Here is a 17,559-nt window from a genome sequence, read left to right as displayed (position 1 = left end):
GTCAACACATTCCAGTGAGGGTCAGGAAAAAGGACTGACACATTTTACTTTTATTCTAGAAGCATATGCCTTTGCAATTAAACTGGGTTAGACAAGAGGTATAGACATTAGAAAGGGAAGACAAAATTATCATTACTGGTTTATGATATTAAGAATATAAGATTACTGACTAAAAAAATTGGAAAATAGAAAATTTTAGTGTCTGGTTCCAAAATTAATTTGACTCTATAAAATCACAACTAATTAAAATATGATGGTATAAAGATTTTATTGACAACATCAATAAAAATATGAAATATTCAGGAAAATATAAATGCTCACAGTCACTTAAGTAAATAAATCTATGACCTCTTCCTGAGGAAACTAATGACCAGATGGAGTAATGAAGAAAAAGAAAAATTGGTTCCCGGTTAGGTGACTTCCATATGTTTAAGATTTCAGTTTTGTCTCAATTAGTCTTCTAAGGCAGTATAATCCCAATCAAAATTTCAGAAGGATCCTTTTTTTTTTTAACTTGGCAACATAAATACAAAGTTCATATGGAAAAAAAAACATTGAGAAGATACAGAAAAATTCTAAAACAGACACATGATTCATAAATGCTTGTCATCCAACAGTGAGATCCTGGCATAGGACAGTGAACTGGGGAGGGCAGTCGGGCCGGTGAAGCAATTACATGTATGGACTTAAGCTAGGATGGGTCCTAGCTTCAGGCCCTACAAACGCGGGTCCACCCCAGCGGTGGCAGTGGTGACGCTCCCAGACTCTACCACTTGCCAAAATGAGGGATCGACTCACGTGTTGCCCACAAGAACCCGTCGGTAGTAGTACCATTCACGGTAGAGACGTGGAGGTTCCGGCAGATGGCCCCGGGAGGTTGTGCAGGGAGGAGATTACCGCAGGCACGCCTTCACCGCCGAGTCCTGTAAGCTTCGAATGTAACTGAACAGTAGGAAACTATATTTGACACCCCTTATTTGTACTTTGTTCTTTTTCCTTGTGTGTGCACACGTGTGTGCCTATTAGGAACCTGTGTGTGATCAAAGCAAATTAACACGTTAATATATGTTAACTAGTGGGGCGCCTGGGTGGCACAGCGGTTAAGCGTCTCCCGTCGGCTCAGGGTGTGATCCCGGCGTTGTGGGATCGGGCCCCATATCAGGCTCCTCCGCTATGAGCCTGCTTCTTCCTCTCCCACTCCCCCTGCTTGTGTTCCCTCTCTCGCTGGCTATCTCTATCTCTGTCGAATAAATAAATAAAATCTTAAAATATATATATATGTTAACTAGTATACGTTCATACCTACGTCTCTGTGTGTGTATGTGTGTGTATGGAGCATAAGGAACAAAAGCCCCATAGGAAGGGCAATGGGACATCCCAGGGTGCTCAGGATAATTCCAGTTGATCCACTGTCCGTCTGCATTCCTCCCGCCAGGGCTGGGGGGGGTACATTGCTCGGTCACTCAACACGTCATCCTGGCCCTCGGGATGATCGTGTGGAAATTCCTTGAGCGCCTCGTCAGACACATGTTTATTACTGTTACATAATTTGTAAATTACTACACAGTGAAGTTTTTATTTACTTTCCATAGAATCTTGTTTATATAATGTAACTTGAAAGTTTTCTGTATTCTAGTATCGTGAAATATTTACTCATATTCTTCTCAAACATTTTGGTTACATTCAATATTTGACTTTGATGAAAATGGGATGTATTTTGGCATGAAGAATGAAGTCCACGTCCCACAGCTTTTCTTCCACAGTCCAGCAATCTGCCCCAAAGCCTTTGAGTGAAAAAGTCATCTTCTGCCCACTGACTGGGAAGGCCAGCCCCATCCTAGCTTAAGTCCATACATGTAATTGCTTCACCGGCCCGACTGCCCTCCCCAGTTCACTGTCCTATGCCAGGATCTCACTGTTGGATGACAAGCATTTATGAATCATGTGTCTGTTTTAGAATTTTTCTGTATCTTCTCAATGTTTTTTTTTCCATATGAACTTTGTATTTATGTTGCCAAGTTAAAAAAAAAAAGGATCCTTCTGAAATTTTGATTGGGATTATACTGCCTTAGAAGACTAATTGAGACAAAACTGAAATCTTAAACATATGGAAGTCACCTAACCGGGAACCAATTTTTCTTTTTCTTCATTACTCCATCTGGTCATTAGTTTCCTCAGGAAGAGGTCATAGATTTATTTACTTAAGTGACTGTGAGCATTTATATTTTCCTGAATATTTCATATTTTTATTGATGTTGTCAATAAAATCTTTATACCATCATATTTTAATTAGTTGTGATTTTATAGAGTCAAATTAATTTTGGAACCAGACACTAAAATTTTCTATTTTCCAATTTTTTTAGTCAGTAATCTTATATTCTTAATATCATAAACCAGTAATGATAATTTTGTCTTCCCTTTCTAATGTCTATACCTCTTGTCTAACCCAGTTTAATTGCAAAGGCATATGCTTCTAGAATAAAAGTAAAATGTGTCAGTCCTTTTTCCTGACCCTCACTGGAATGTGTTGACGTTTTCAGCTCTTTATTTTGTAGAAGTGCTCCTTGAATTTTGATTTATCTTATTTTGAAACTTCACTCGTTCGTATTTTCGCAGTTACTGAATTTTAGCAAATGCCTTTTCTTCTTGACATGACAGATTTACAGCAGACTTGGAAAGGTTTTAAGAAAAGACATCGATGGGGGCACCTGGGTGCTTCTGTTGGTTTAGCGTCCCACTCTTGATTTCGGCTGGGGTCATGATCTCAGGGTTGTGAGACCGAGCCCAAAGTTGGGCTCTGTGCTCAGTAGGGAGTCTGCCTGAGATTCTGTCTCTCCTTCTCTCTCTGCCCCTCCCCCCCGTGCTCTCTGTCGCTCTCTCTCTCTTTCTAAAATAATAAATAAATCTCAAGGAGAAAAAAGAAAAGACATTGATGCATCTGTTTTGGAGAGTGTGTGAGGTTCTGAGCGTAGCACAGGGGGATCCCTGCTTCCTATCCCCACCCGGCCCGGGAAACCCATGGGACACTCCCCTCGGAATACGGAGCTGCAGAGCCTCAGGGACTAATCCCAATCAAGATCATAGGCCTTGTCTACACACACAGGTCCGTGGGCTTTACAGGTCAAAGATGGAAACTCACAGGAGCTGAGAAGCAGCACGGACACCACTGAGTGTGCACTGAAGTTCTGCAGGTTTATGTAAGGGACGTGGTGTCAGCCCCCAAGTCGCTGGAACACACTGAACTGGGACACGTTTCCATCATTCGGACAAGTGGGCCCTTGGGATGTTAAATTTGTGGAAGAAGGAATGCACCTGTCATTCTACACCTGAGATGAGTGATTAATGGCTCCATGCAGCATTCCTGCAGTGACCCCCTGTCGGTCACTGTGTGTTCTTGAGTCTACCGGTGCCTTTAATTTGGTAGTATTCCCTTTATAATTTGTGAACATTTCCATAAGAGTGATCTGTGGGTTTGTGTATGATCTCTCAGTAGATAGGTCTTTTATTAATTCTTCCATCTGTGTTGGCTTCCTATTTGTGATTTTTAAATAGCTCCCTACTGTTTGCTATCTTTGGATTTAAGGTCTTCTTCTCTCGTTTGCCCCTCTGGTTATTTAGGAAACACATAACCTATTTCAAATTCTAGTACAGTTACGTATACAACTTAAAATGATATGCGTAAGCCACTCTTTTTTTTAATAAATGTCACAAAGCAAACTAAAGCTGTAAAAACTTTGTTGGACAAAGAAGTCAATTGGTATATTTCTACTTCTCTTGTTTTCCACTCGTCAAACTTCAGCTCAGGCCCCGATCTTGTTATAATTGTCTTCAGGTGTCTCATTTCAATTAACCTTTAATTTTAGTATGATTTTTATATCATGGAGTCTATTCTTTCAGTAAAGAGGGCGTGTTCATTCTGTGCTACCATCTTACTGTCCTATTTAAATGGATCCAGTGGCTTTGTCAGTCCTTCCATCCCACACATAACTTTCTCATTCTCGAATCAAGTAGTTTAAATCTTTTCCTGGCCAGCAGGAGTATATCTCAAGGAGACTTTTCAAGAAGGATCATTAAACCACAGATCGCCTTACCCCTTGCTGACCTCAGAGCGTCTATCTGCTGCTTCTCCTCTTGTTCCCTGTAACGTACCTTGTTGTCTTACCTCTTTCTTGAGGCTTTCCTTCATACAATTCTTTCTTTCTCTTAAATTTCCTGACCATGTAAGCTATTTTGCAGAATTGTATATGATACAGTAAGTCTTCTTTCACAATATTTTTATTTTCTCAGTCTTTCCTTTGAGTGCTCTCTGTCTTTTTGGTATGTGGGTTTTGTTGGATGGGTTGCTCCATAATCTTCCCCTAGGCTCTGCTAAGGTTCTTTTCTCCCAGCTCAGCTGGAAGCAGGGCATTTCCAGACAAGTCTGTTATCACCCAGAGCAGAGCTGGTCTCCTTCCTCCTGGCCTTGCTCCTATGGTGCATTTTTTTCCCCAAGTGCCTTCTGGAACAAATGGAATTTATAGTGTGACTAGTCCTTTTGTTTTGGTTCTTTTGATACGTTCACAGCTTCTCAGCCATTTATTTGGTTTTGGTAAAGGAATCTCTGTACTGCATCGCATGGGCCTTCTTGCCCAAAATCTCCGTCACAATTAAAAAAAGAAAAAGTGTCGAAAATCAGTGCTTTCTTTATAAAGCTATTGAAGAGTGGGCCACACCCACCAAATAATTATGTGGCCCACCTGTGGTGACCAAGGGCACTAACTCGGAATCTGCTCTGCTGATCGACGACCACATGATTCGCCCCTGCAGACAACGGCGCCATCCCACCTGCAGAGGGGGACGCCTGTGGAGGGTTCCTCCAGAATGGCCATCCGCTACACAGTCCTAGTGACCTCTGTGACTTATATTTGTGACATGCCTCCAGGTGGCCTCGGAGTGGTGGGCCTCACAGGGTCCAGAGCCCAGGGGGCAGGACCAGGCTGCCTGCACCAAAATCCTGGTTCTACCATGTGCCCCTGCAGATTCATGTGCCTGTTGCTTAGTAGCCTGCCCTCCAGCTTCCCGTCTCTGAAATGGGTGTAATCACTGTACCTCCCATACAGACTTGCCGTGAGATCTAACAGGCTAATACAGATGAAGGATCTCAGTGATGCTTAGTTATCCTTAGCAGTATTGGAACTCGGCAGACTACAGGGATTTGGGCGTCGGATTCATTGTCTGACTACCCGTTTTTTGGACTTGGGACATATATTGGTTTCTCCAGGACAGTAAGATTCTGTGGACCGCCTAGTGTCATTTCGCGCTATGATAAGCCACACGTGAGACCTCTTCTGCATTTTCAGACGCCTTCACTTGTTCTTCTGTTGAAGACCCTTTCACTTAGTTCACGGAGTTGAATTTCCCACAGATTTCTCTCCCGTGTCTGTGAATCCTAATGCAAGTCTCTCACGGCTACTTGCACATACGGAGACCTTACGTCATATGGGCAGTTAAAGAAAGACATCACCGTGCTGTCTAAGCTACCCAGACAGCGTTTCTATCATCTGCATATGATATTTTGGGATAAATGATCAGAAATGCTGTACTGCTTGGCAGCTTTTCCAACCTGAGTCACTTAAACCAGCTGAGCTAGAAAATGAGGTCTTTAAATATGGGGCTCCTCTCTACCCTGACTCATTGTCAAGTCCTGAGCGTATGTGAAACCCTTTAAATGTACAGTAGAGCATTTCCTTATGTCCACGTACTAATGAAAATACCACTGGGTCATTAGGCTCTTTTGCAATGTAGGTTAATAAATTATACCAGTTATAACACAGTAAATGTCATTAGTGAGATGCTGGTATAAACATACCTGTTCACATTCCAGCCTTTTTAAGACCAATAGATAAATATGACATTTACAGCATGATTCATCTGATGTTTTGTGTTATAACATCTGAAGCTTTACATTAGGACGTTGACTCCAAAGATGACAATAGCATGTGACCGAGTAATTATTTAATTAGCTAACTCTACTAACAACTAGCAATATTATTTAATTAAATTTTTTATGTGTAGCAAGTTTGCAGCTTTTGATACCATGTGAGACCTACCTGATGGGAATAACATGCAGTCAATGGGTTCCTAAGACTTAGTAAGAAAATAAGACAAATCTGCAGATGTCTTGAAGAGGAGTGAATACAACTGGAAAACGTGGTTTCACGGGGATGGGAGCCACCAGGTTACATAAATATTGTTCTCTGTACTCTGTGGTTCATTTCCTGGATCTGATTAATCTTCAAGTGCCACAGTGAGAAATCCTTCCTGCGGAGAATGGAATTGTTCCAGCATTGTCGAGAAGGAGGACTCTGACATCCAGTGCTCACCATGTGTTTGTGGTGGGTGCCTGGCCTTATGGCATCTCCCGGCCAGGAACCGCGTGCACAGTGTGGGCTACCTGCACACCCGGCCCTGCGTGTGGGAGCCATTCGACAGCCTCACAGACAAAACTTAGGGATTCTTAGCAGTCATTGTAAAAAATCACATCTTGCCATCATTTTGTGGAAGCTGCATATTTGTGTCTGCCCTTTTCTTGTGAATTCTTGCCTCGACCCCTCTCTGTAGGCTTATGCCTCTTACTCCCCATCATACAGTTGTCACCGCTTTCATAAATTAAACCCAAGAAGCAAGGAAATGAGATGACTGGTTTTGTTTCGATTTCACACGTTAAGCACTCGAGAAGTGAAGAGGACAGCTCGTGGATCTGATGTGGCCATGTGACCTTGGCCTTCTTACTGTCTGTGCTAGGTGACGGCAAAGAACGTGGCAGAAACTCTGGGCAGGATACTGACATTGATTGCGTCCCAGGGGTCGGTTTGCTTGCAGGTTCCATCTTTGTCAAACATGGGTTCCATCTGCTTCTTTGGTTGCTCTCTTAAAGCCCCTTGGATGACAGTCCCTGGCAACCCTGTACAGAAGCCCTTTGTCGCCGGCTCTCGCTGACCCATCCCCCTGCTGAGTACTGGGTGGCTGCCGTCCAGGCCCAGACTCCGGACGAGGCCACCTGGGAAGCATTCTTAGAAAATTGACTCACGAGTCTGGAGAAGATCATTTCAAAGTATTTGTCCAGGAGTGAACATCCAAGAACCCCGAAGCAGAAGGGCCAGAAAAGCCCGAAACCGTAGGAGGAGTGAGGCCATCATTTTAAATCCTCCTCGTACAAAGGGAGAAGCCACGGTGGGCAGAGTTCACCTTCTGTAACAGAAGGGAGAAGCGACGCTCCTTCCCCCAGAAAATGAGGATCCAAAGAAAGGGAGTCAGAACGCAGTGCTTGGTGACTCTTCCGTGATTTACGTCCCACTTGACGTAGGAATTAAACCTTCTCCTCTGGGAAGGTCATTCATTTAAAAGAAAGAAAAATGAACCCAGGTCAGTTGATGGATAGTTAAGTTTATGTGAGATACACAGGCTTTTCCCAGAGCACCACCAAATAGGCTTTATTGAGAGGCAGGGAAAGATCTTTCAGGGGTTATAGGAAATCGGAGGTCGTGACAAGGAAGGGAAAACCGTTTGGAAAGAGCACAGCCCTAAGTATGTGGACACCGATTCAATACCAAATCGTTAAGGGCTCTTCCACACACTGCCCTGTGTGCATAATTAGTCGTGAGTAGAAAGTCACAACTTCTACCTGGAGGAGCGAGCGCGCGTCTGTGGTTATGAAATAGGTACGCGTCACACCATTTGCAACTGAGCTATGTCACAGCCAGCAAACCCCTAACTCTATGCGTTTTTCCTGAGACCTTGTAGAGGCCACTTTGGAGAACTGTCTCCCGTTCGAAGTTCCCAGCCCTGTCCCGTGAGCAGCACACAGCAGAGTGGGTAGGAACGCGGGCTCGCGGGGTTTCTCCCTGGCCCTGCCGCACACCAACTGTGTGACCTTGACCTTCTAGAGCCTGAGGGGCTGCAGCAAAGCCTCTCCCATCCCCGGGCCTCAGTTTCCTCATCTGTAAGATGAGAATTTCGCTGGGGATGGTAATGGGAGTGTGTGTGTGTGAATGGATGGATCGGCGTAAGCACTGAGAACAGCGTGGGGCCCAGAGCAGGCAGGACAGCGAGAGCCCAGGCCGGGGAGCTGGACTCGCTGGTTCCAGTCCGGGCCTGCACGAGTCCGTATCTTTCAGGAGCTTGGGGCCGCAGCCTGGCTCTGACTCTGTCAGACTCCCAGCCTGAGTGTGTGGGGCTGCTGGTTCCTCCCGCTTGCTGGGTAAAGCCCCCTGCTTCCTCTGAGCAGGACTCATTCTGTCTCTTCCAGATTCCCAAGTATTTGGCTAGAGCTTTGAGATTGAACGCATAGGGCGTGTTGCTTTTGCTGCTGCTGTTTTATGGCTAACATCTGTCTCCCACAGTGGGGTAGTGTGTTCCGTCCCGGCCAGTAATCTGCTCTGGCACACTCAGCATAGGGGTTACATGCCAAAGCATCTACCTTGTACAAGCATGGTGGCTGCCGTAAAAATACCCATTGCTTCCTGGTGTCTGCACACGTGTTCGATCCTAGTATTCGTGAGTGAGTTTAAACGTGGGCTCCGCAAACTCCGGCCCGTGGGCCAAGTGCCCGGGGCCCTCTGATGCCGTCTGATGCCGTCAGTGAGGTTTGCCTGGAGCCATGGGCACGCCGCATGTTTTCAGGTTGTCTGGATGCTCTCTCCCTGCCATGGCTCGCTTGAATTGTGACAACAGGAACCCTGTGGCCCACCAGCCGGAAACATTCGCTATCTGGCGCCTTGGTCAGCTGTTTGCCAGCTGCGGGGCTAGATAACCACATCTTCCCCGCCAAACCAGCGTCCTGATAGAAAACGCTGCCCCTGAACCTGGCGCAAGTCCACAGTCTTCTTACTGTCAGTATGCAGGCATCTCCTAGGGGGATTTGGATGAAGGATTTATTCGCACATCTGTCTTCTCAGCAATTTAGATGACATGTTTTCTTCTCCTTTCTCAATGAGGAAAGTGGCATATCTTTGGGATAAGAAAGTTTTTCTAGAGAAAGAGGTAAATTAGATTTAGGGTCAATAAATATGCAAGCTCATATTCATACTGCTGGCTTTTGCCTAAATTGTATAATGTCCTAGCCAGCTACCCACATGTCTAAGCGTGGTGGGTGGCCTCACGGGCACATTCTCTGAACAAAGTGAGAGACAAGCCACCTCCCTTTGGGGTTGCCCAAAAGCGGATTAAGAGGCCCCAAGATCCTCCTCCTTTCCATGACTCGATGAGTGTCGGCAGTGTCTCTCAGACATTCTTCGAGGATCTACCCCCCTCTCTCTCTGAAAGACAGGGTTTGGGGAAGGGACTCACAGTAGCTTCTAGTCCCTTATAAACCTTCTCCCTGTGGATCCTACCAGCCATGCTCTTCCATCAGAAGTCTTGGCTTTTGTTCCATTCTCAGGTGAGATGAGGAACACCTATCCAGGGCCATGTCTAATTTAGGTTCATATAATTGAGATAGCATCCACTCATCTTTCTTTAGATTATGACTAGTCAGTTTCCTTTCCTTGGGGGGCATTGTTTTCCATATTCCTTCATCCTCACCCCACATTGTTAGAATGTAATTCTGAACTTTCTCAATAATTATCATAAGCATGAATATCCTAAAATGGCATACTTTCAACATTACTGTCCCTTTATCACGTTACTTTTACCCATGTCGGAGAATCACTTAGAGGTAATACAACAAAATAAATGTGTGTGTCTTTAACTGATTGGACCAGGCCCACCCACACTGTGGAGGGCAATCTGCTACTGATTAAAAGTCTGCTGACTTCAGTGTTAACCTCATGTAAAACATACCTTCACAGAATCATCTAGAATAGTGCTTGACCAAATATCTGGGTTGCATGGCCCAGCCAAGTGACATTTGAAACAAACCAGCACAGACCTGGGTTCAGCCAGATGGAGAGGAGGCCACAGCTTTGCTGGGCAATCAGGAGTAGATCTGGTGAGACATGGGTGGGGCTGGAGGGAAGAAGCCAGAGGGCTCCCCTGCCTGAAACGGGCATAGGACAGCAGGGGCCAAGGTAGGGACTGCTGACTCTGGGTTCCTATCTCTTGCCGCCTGGAGATGCTCTGTGAGCAGGGGTTTGTTTGGACAAGGAGCTCCCCAGGCAGGATTTGGGGGTTCTCACCAGATAGAGGAGAAGCTTTAATTCATCCCATTCCTGAAAAAAAGTAGAGCCAGGGAAAAATCACTTAAAAATACACACACACACACTGAACTTTTATTTTCACTTAAACTATACAAAGATGCATCCTTTTTTGGATTCTTTTAGTTATGGCCAAAATCTCCCTGGGAGGAGGACTGCCTATGGAAGGTCTAAGTTGATTATCTGCAATCATATGCCCATTACTGATGGTGTCCAGTTTGAGCTTGTTTTAAGAGAAGAGTGAAACTTGTCTCCCTCATCCGAGTGCAGAATCATTTTACATTTTTAATTGTCCTCCATATTTTACTTTGTCCTCAGCCTCGCCTAAGCTGACAGCAGTTCTGTTTAACGACCGGTCTCGACTGAGTCATTCCAGAGGTTCGACTTAGTGTTCATAGAAACAAGCTTCTCAGTTTTCGTGTTCGTGCTTCATCGAGCTACGCCAAATTTAATTATATTACATAATTCTAATAACAAGTTCCACTGGCAGAAGCCGACCTGCGTGTGCAGTCGCAGCTGGTCCCGTGGGTGCTCCCGTGTCACTGGGCGGTAGCAGAAGGATGCTGACAGCCCCGGACAGCCCACTCGGCCGGCAGGCAGCACGGTGCGGGCAGGGGCGGGCTGTTTGCCAGGAAACGGAAAGGCCCGATGAGTCTGATGGGTCAGTTCAGAGCAAGTATAGGAGGGGGCACTCTAAGGCTGGCGGGAGCCCAGAGGCAGGGAGGAGCCCATGCAGGCAGCATGCCCGGTATCCAGAGCGCAGCAGAACCGATGAAGAGAGCCCCCCAGAGACTCAGCCGGGAGGATCCCGCCGCCTTGTCCTCCTGAGGGCAGCCTGAGGCGTGTGATGTAGGAGGTTACATTGGCCCTGCCCAGCAGAGAACGAGAAGTGTCTCCAATTAGGGTACATCCATGACCACAGCCTGCCACGTCCAAGTGCAATGTGAGTTTGCAAGATCATGCCACATGGAGCTGTGCCAGGACAGGAATGGGTCTGCACTTCTCAGGGTGGGCTGTTCGGGAGCCTTGGAAGGGGATGGGTCCCGGGCTTAGTTACCTTACTTCTCCGAGCTCTTCATCTCAGGGTTGGAAGCAGTTGCTGTCCCTCCCAGCTCCTCAGTACATTGGTTCTGGTCTTTCTTGGGGAAGGACCCCACGCTGGCACGATGTTGCCCTCTCAGCAGCCCGGCCGTGGGTCTGGGGCCGGGAGCCTGCTTCAGGACACAGTCTGAAAAGCAGGGCGCCGGTCCCCCGGGGAACCTGGGTGGCCGCTTCTAACTCATCCCTGATAGGGAATGAAAGCATCTTCCTTCCTCCAAAAGAATCTATTGACCAGGCTCTTCGGCCCCGGGTTCTCTTGGCACATCCTGATTCTCTTCATCGCGAAGTGAAGACATGAGTTCCGCATGAATGCAGGGGAGGGAGGTGGTGTTGGACTGCCCTGAACTGTCCCAAAGAAGAGCGGGGGTTGCATTTCTTAGAGGTGTGTTTCTGACCCCGCTGGTCATCCAGGCCACCAGGTTGGGGAAGGAAGGGCTTTGTAAAAATCCACACTCCTGACTCCCACCCCTGATTGGTGGTTCCTGTGGGACGGAGGAGAGACCGGGAACGCAGGGGAGTTCGAGAACATCACCAGCCAGCCGAGGTTTGGGAACCTGTGTCTTAGCGCAGGCTGGGCCACAGGCAGAGTCCGAGGTCCCGTCAGGCCCTTTGCACACTCCCCAGGCATGAGAATTTGGGATGTTGGACCCGGTAAAGTTGAGGGAGGACCCCCTAATCCGTCAGTATGGAGTCCCAGTTGCAGTCTGGTGCAGGTGGCTGGTTTGTCTGCTGTGCGTGTCTCCCTCGGTGAGGAAGTGTTTGTCATCGAGGGAACTGGGTGTTGAATGGGTGTGGACGAGAGCAGGCGGGAGGCGCCCCCACCTCTGGAGAGAAATCTGAGGATGGAAGGGTGCTCATCCTCTGAGCAGAGAAGAGCCCAGGGGCCCCGTACCTCCCTGTCACCTTTGCAACTGAGTCCGTGGCTGCCCTTGCTTCTTGGGGGCTCAGTTTCCCCAGACCCGAGGCGGGCTGCTGAGGTCCTCCCCAGCTCCAGCGCTCGGCCTCTTCTTCCCCATTTTCCATGGAGCCTGGGTGGAGGAGCAGCGACTCAGGGAACAAGCCCTTCATCATCATCACTGAGAATCTAATGATCGTCCTTTGACCTTTCATGAGACGAAGTTTTGCACCTGAGTCGACAGAACGCACACACCCACTTCGTTCTAGCTGGCGGCCTGTGGGAAAGCAGAGCCCAGCAGGGCCGGCATGGGCTCGGGTTAGCCGGCAGGCACACCTGGCCCTGCTCCTGGAACCCTCGGATACCACACAGAAGCTTGTGGGGATTTTGACTCTTTCATGAGCTCAAATCAACACATTTCCCCAGGGCTCTGCCTGTGAAACAAAACAGACAGTTGGCGTTCCCAGACGCCATGTGCATGATCTTCGCTGGGGAGGATTTCCTAATGATGTGCAGCTAAGAGAAGGGAGAGAATGGATCAACCCAGTTGGAACAGCTTAAGATGGTGGAGACAGAAGACTTAACGAGGTGGTGTGAAAAGCCCGAGAGCAGCCAAGACGTCTTTGCAGCCCCAGTGTGGACACACCAATTGGAATTTACAAGGCTGCGGGGTCGGGAGAGCAAACGTAGGCAATGGGGGGAACAAGAGAAGAGCAACCCAGAGGCTCCAGAGGCAGACATCGCAGCCCCGGGGCTGGAAACCAACCATGCGTCCCGAGGATGCATCACGTCCGTGGCTCCCCGTGAAAGAAAAACAGCTGATCTCTGACGCTGAAGCATGAAACCATTTCCACTTCTGATCTAGAACGATTCCTACAAAGCCAGCCGTTTCTCTTTAGGTGACTAACACTTGGCGTTATGGTTTTCTATGTTTTCTTAGAGACAGAGTAGGGTCCGTTCGGGAGAAACTCTCAGTATGGAACAGGTGAAGCGCTCGCAGACGAGCCTCACGGGGCCAGGGCGGGGACACAGCGCGGGCTCGCCGCCTCGGTCCCCGTCAGCCCCCATCCTCCGCTCACCACCTCACTTGTCACAGCTTTCACACCAGTCCAGGTCCTGGCTGTACAGCTGGTGGTACAGCTTTGAGAGCGTGAGGCAAAGTACGGGTCGCTCTGCTCGGACCTGCTGGCAGGCACTGCGCGCCCACAGCCGGTGCAGCGTCCCGATGCCCGTGCGCCTCCCAGGGCTTGGAGCCCTTGTTCCCTTTACATATTTGCGCACCTGGGTCCATAGAGACTCTGACAATACATTCATAAAGGCTTTGCTGTGTAAGCAAAATCGTTGTTTTAGTCATTGAATTTTTTTATCTTCTCTTTAGTACTTGAATACAGAAACATAATTAATTCATAAAATAATTAATAGACTTAATTTTTTTAAAAAGTGACATATCTAGAAAAACTGAGCAGATAGTTCCGTATTACATAATCCCCACCCCCCCAACACGCACATACTGAATTTACTCATTATTAGCATTTGACATTAGCCTGGTACATTTGTTACAATTAATAAACCAGTATTGATACATTATTAAGTAAAGTTCACAGGTTCAGTTTCTCTTAGTTTTTACATAGTTCTCTTTTTCCGTTGCAGACCTAACATACTACATTGTATGTGGTTGTGTCTTCTTGGGCTCGGCTTGGCTCTAACAGTTTCTTAGATTTGATTTGTTTTGTTTTAAGTAGGCTCCACACCCCAACTGTAAAACGCCGAATGTAGAGTTGCATATATTCCCCGCCCTTGCCTATGTTTACACACAATGTGCACACCTGGTCAGAGAGAGAGAGACCACGCAGAAGGGAGTGTGAGGCGCAATCCCAGCGCCCCTCTGGGCAGTCTCCGTCTTCCGCTCTGTGCCCCTCTCTGCATAAGCCGGGGCCCCTGCTCGGTCCTCACCAACCCTCTCCCGTTGCACGGGGTGTTTCCGAGAGGTATCTCGTGAACTCTCCACCAGGCAGTGTTCTTGGCTGCTGCTTGACCCGAGTGTGACTCTCGGGGGACAGCGTGTTTGTGGGGGGGGGTCACAAAGCCAAGGACAAAGCAGGGCATCTTCACAAATCCTGTTTTACCCCAAGATTCAGGAGAAAATCATGGTTGCATTAACTCGTACTCAGAGACGGCTGCTGAGTGGACAGAAGCCCCTCGTGGGTGCAGCCAGGGTCAGGCTCACAGGTGCTCCCCGGGCGCGGCTGTCCTGGGATGTCCCTGCATCACGACCCACACCGACAGGCTGGGAATGTGGCCCCAGGAAGCGCGGCTGGCCCTCTGTGCTCCTCACTGCAGGACGGGCATGCCCTGCCGCCGAGTAACGAAGACCACGCTGCTCCTGGCCCTTCACGGCAGATTTCCCTCCCACAACCCTCAGCACGGAGCCCCTTGGGTTCCAACATTACCTGCAGAATTTCCAGTTTTTGCTTGAACGCCCTGAATGGGAAGACACATCCTCTTGGAGGCCAAATGGCGGCCACCTGGAGGGAGCCCAAGGCCTTCTCACCACCAGAACCTTGTCCCTGGGCCACGTTTCACCTCTGCCCCTCCTGCCACCAGTGACCTCCTGCCCCAGAGCGTGCACCTTAGGGCCTCCTGCGATGGGTTTGTGCAAAGCCAGGGGGGTGCTTTGTAGACCATCGCAGGCTTATCTGACACCCAACGGTGCCGAGCCCGGACGGGTCCATCCCAACTCCGTCAGCTGCCGACATGCATTGTCAACAAGAAATACTTTCATACTTAGGAGAGGAAAAAAAGGTTGCTTTGGGAGAGAATATTCTCTACAGCTTCTAAGAAGTTCAAAGAAAGTTGACCAGACGTTCTGGGCCTCCTACTGGAAGTTATCACATCTGAGGTCATCATACAAGAAATACATACATAAATGGATGGAGCCCAACTGTGACCCAGCCTCCGGATCAGGCTCCAAGTTACAGGAGTGCAGAGGACGGAGGAACTTGCAAAGCAAAACCACACAGATGGAATTTGCCAGCTCCTGTGATCGTCGGAAAGAGTGGTGGAGACGCCGCAAGGTGGGCGGTATCATTTCTGAAACCAATAAATGGAAGAGAAAAATAGATGAAGAAAGAACCTGTAGAGTAAAGGAGAAGAAAGACCGGCCAACCCATGGCCACCAGTAGACTCTATCCAGACTCTGGACTTCCGGCAAGCAGATGAACTTCAGTTAGGGCATTCAGGACCCATCTGGAGACGAAACACTGAATATCGTGGTATTCATGAATAATACAATATTGAATGATATAATATGAAATATATGAATTGAATAATATAATAATATGAATAACATGACATTAAGGGATCATGGTTTATTTTTTTTAAATGCCACAATGGTATTGTGGTTATGTTTTTAAAACCAAACAATCCTTATCTTCTGGAGATGTGCATTGAAACCAATACAGATCTGGAATTTGCTTAAGCATGCTACGGGCTTGGGGACATAAGTCGAAGAACATTGAAGTCAGGTGTCTGGGGACACACGGGGCCTTCCTTTTGCCTATGTGTGAAATTTCCCACCTAAAAACAAGCCAGAGGGGAGAAAAGAACCCTGTGTTGAGGGGGTCATTTCCAAGTGCAGGTGAATGAAAGCAGAGGAGGGGAGAATGACCACCAGAACAGCTAATCAAGGAGGTGAGAAGCCGCAGGACCGGACAGGCTTGGAGAACAATGAGAAATAACTGTGCACCTGTGGGCTGTTGGTGGGATTAGCACCGCTGCGTCTCCAGTAAAGATGGCTCCCCTCACCGAGGTGTCTTTGTCTCCTCCCAGTTGGTCAGTGGGGAACTGGAGCACCTGCAGCCGGACGTGTGGTGGGGGCACTCAGAGCCGGCCCGTCCAGTGCACACGACGGGCCCACTATGTGTCGGAGCGGGTGGCAGCCAACTTGTGTCCGCAGCCCATGCCCTCCAGCCGACAGGCCTGCCACTCTCAGAGCTGCCCACCCACCTGGAGCACCGGGCCCTGGGCAGAGGTAAGTGGGGCAGGGTTGTGGGGGGAGGCAGCCAGTGGACCCCCTCCAGCGATTGCAGAGCTGGGTTCTCACCGAGCCTTGCAGGGCCTGCTGTTGGACCCCCCGGGCTAGGTCTGATGGACTCCTTGCTGGTTGCTGCCCCTTGTCTTCCTGGACAGTGCTCTCGAACCTGTGGGAAGGGATGGAGGAAGAGGTCCGTGGCCTGTAAGAGCGCTAACCCTTCGGCCAGGGTGCAGCTGCTGCCGGACGCCGTCTGTGGCTCGCAGCACAAGCCCCGGACCCACGAAGTCTGTCTGCTCAAGCGTTGCCACAAGCACATGAAGCTGCAGTGGCTTGTGTCTGCCTGGTCCCAGGTGGGTGCTGCCGTTCGGGGTTTGGTACTACCACTCCCGGCCAGGTGCTGCCGGTCCCGGCTAGGTGCTCCTGGTCCCGGCTAGGTACTGCTAGTCCCGCCTAGGTGCTGCCGGTCCCAGGTACATGTGCCCGGTCCAGCTGGAACTGGGTCGCCAGCTTTCGCCTGGGGGCTGCCTCCCCTCACCTGGCCTCACTGCTTCCCGCCCCTCTTCCTTCACCCCTTCTTCCTCTGAGTCCGGTTCCGCCGCTCAGGCCACTCCTGGGCTTCAGCCCCTTCACAGCGCTCCTCTGCGGGGCATGCTCAGGGTTTTCCAATCGCATCCTCCAAACATGTCACCCAGCGGCATCCATGAGACCATCGCTCATGAGTGTTGAGGCCAGGACGAGTGGGGGACGCTCATCATGCTGACAGGAGTCCGAGCCCATAGGAAGGAAGCCACCGCACTGTACCATCTGTGGGTGGTGTCCCGGTGGAAGGTCTTCACCCTGACCATTTCAGGCACGCGCACATGCCAGAGTTTCTCCCAGCAAGCCACAGAGGGAGCCTCCTGGCGCCGTCTGCTCCGTAGTGCCAGGGACGATCAAAGCACACCTGTAAGCGGCACACGAGGGCGTGAGGCCGGAACCTGGGCAGGTGTCGCTACCTGCGCTCCTCCGTTTACGTCATCTGCAGACACTGAGCTGGATGGAATCACCCACCGGGCTCAGCAGCCCCCACTCTGTGAGCTCGAGGCAGCAATGCCCGAGGCTGGGACCTCTCTCCCAAGACCCCCAGAGCCCAGCCTTGCGGGTGCCACCGCGTGCATCGCTCTCACATGTGCTCTGGCTGCAGTCCTGGGTCCCCCTTACTGTCCGCGGTTTGCTTGGGGACCACGTGAGCCACAGCCCGGGCTCCGAGCACTTCCTGGTGGGGAAAGGATGGATTTGTGCTCCGAGCATGCTTGCTCCCTTCACTCGGCGTTCGGAGGGAGGTTTGTGAGCCCTGGTGTCCTCCGGCTGCCCCTGCT

General features: G+C 49.2%; 1 protein-coding gene across 1 annotated transcript in view; it reads left to right on the top strand.

Moving 5' to 3' along the window:
• ADAMTS16 (ADAM metallopeptidase with thrombospondin type 1 motif 16) overlaps positions 1–17,559 on the top strand; it is a 166,790-nt gene that overhangs the window by 139,638 nt on the left and 9,593 nt on the right. The window contains exons 20-21 of the mRNA XM_034655676.1: positions 15,997–16,198; positions 16,357–16,551. Coding sequence (XP_034511567.1) covers positions 15,997–16,198; positions 16,357–16,551 — 397 coding nt within the window. The remainder of the gene's footprint in view (positions 1–15,996; positions 16,199–16,356; positions 16,552–17,559) is intronic.

This window comes from Ailuropoda melanoleuca, chromosome 3 (assembly GCF_002007445.2).
Source record: "Ailuropoda melanoleuca isolate Jingjing chromosome 3, ASM200744v2, whole genome shotgun sequence".
Classification (NCBI taxonomy): Eukaryota; Metazoa; Chordata; class Mammalia; order Carnivora; family Ursidae; genus Ailuropoda; species Ailuropoda melanoleuca.
This window is presented reverse-complemented; position numbering and strand designations above follow the sequence as displayed.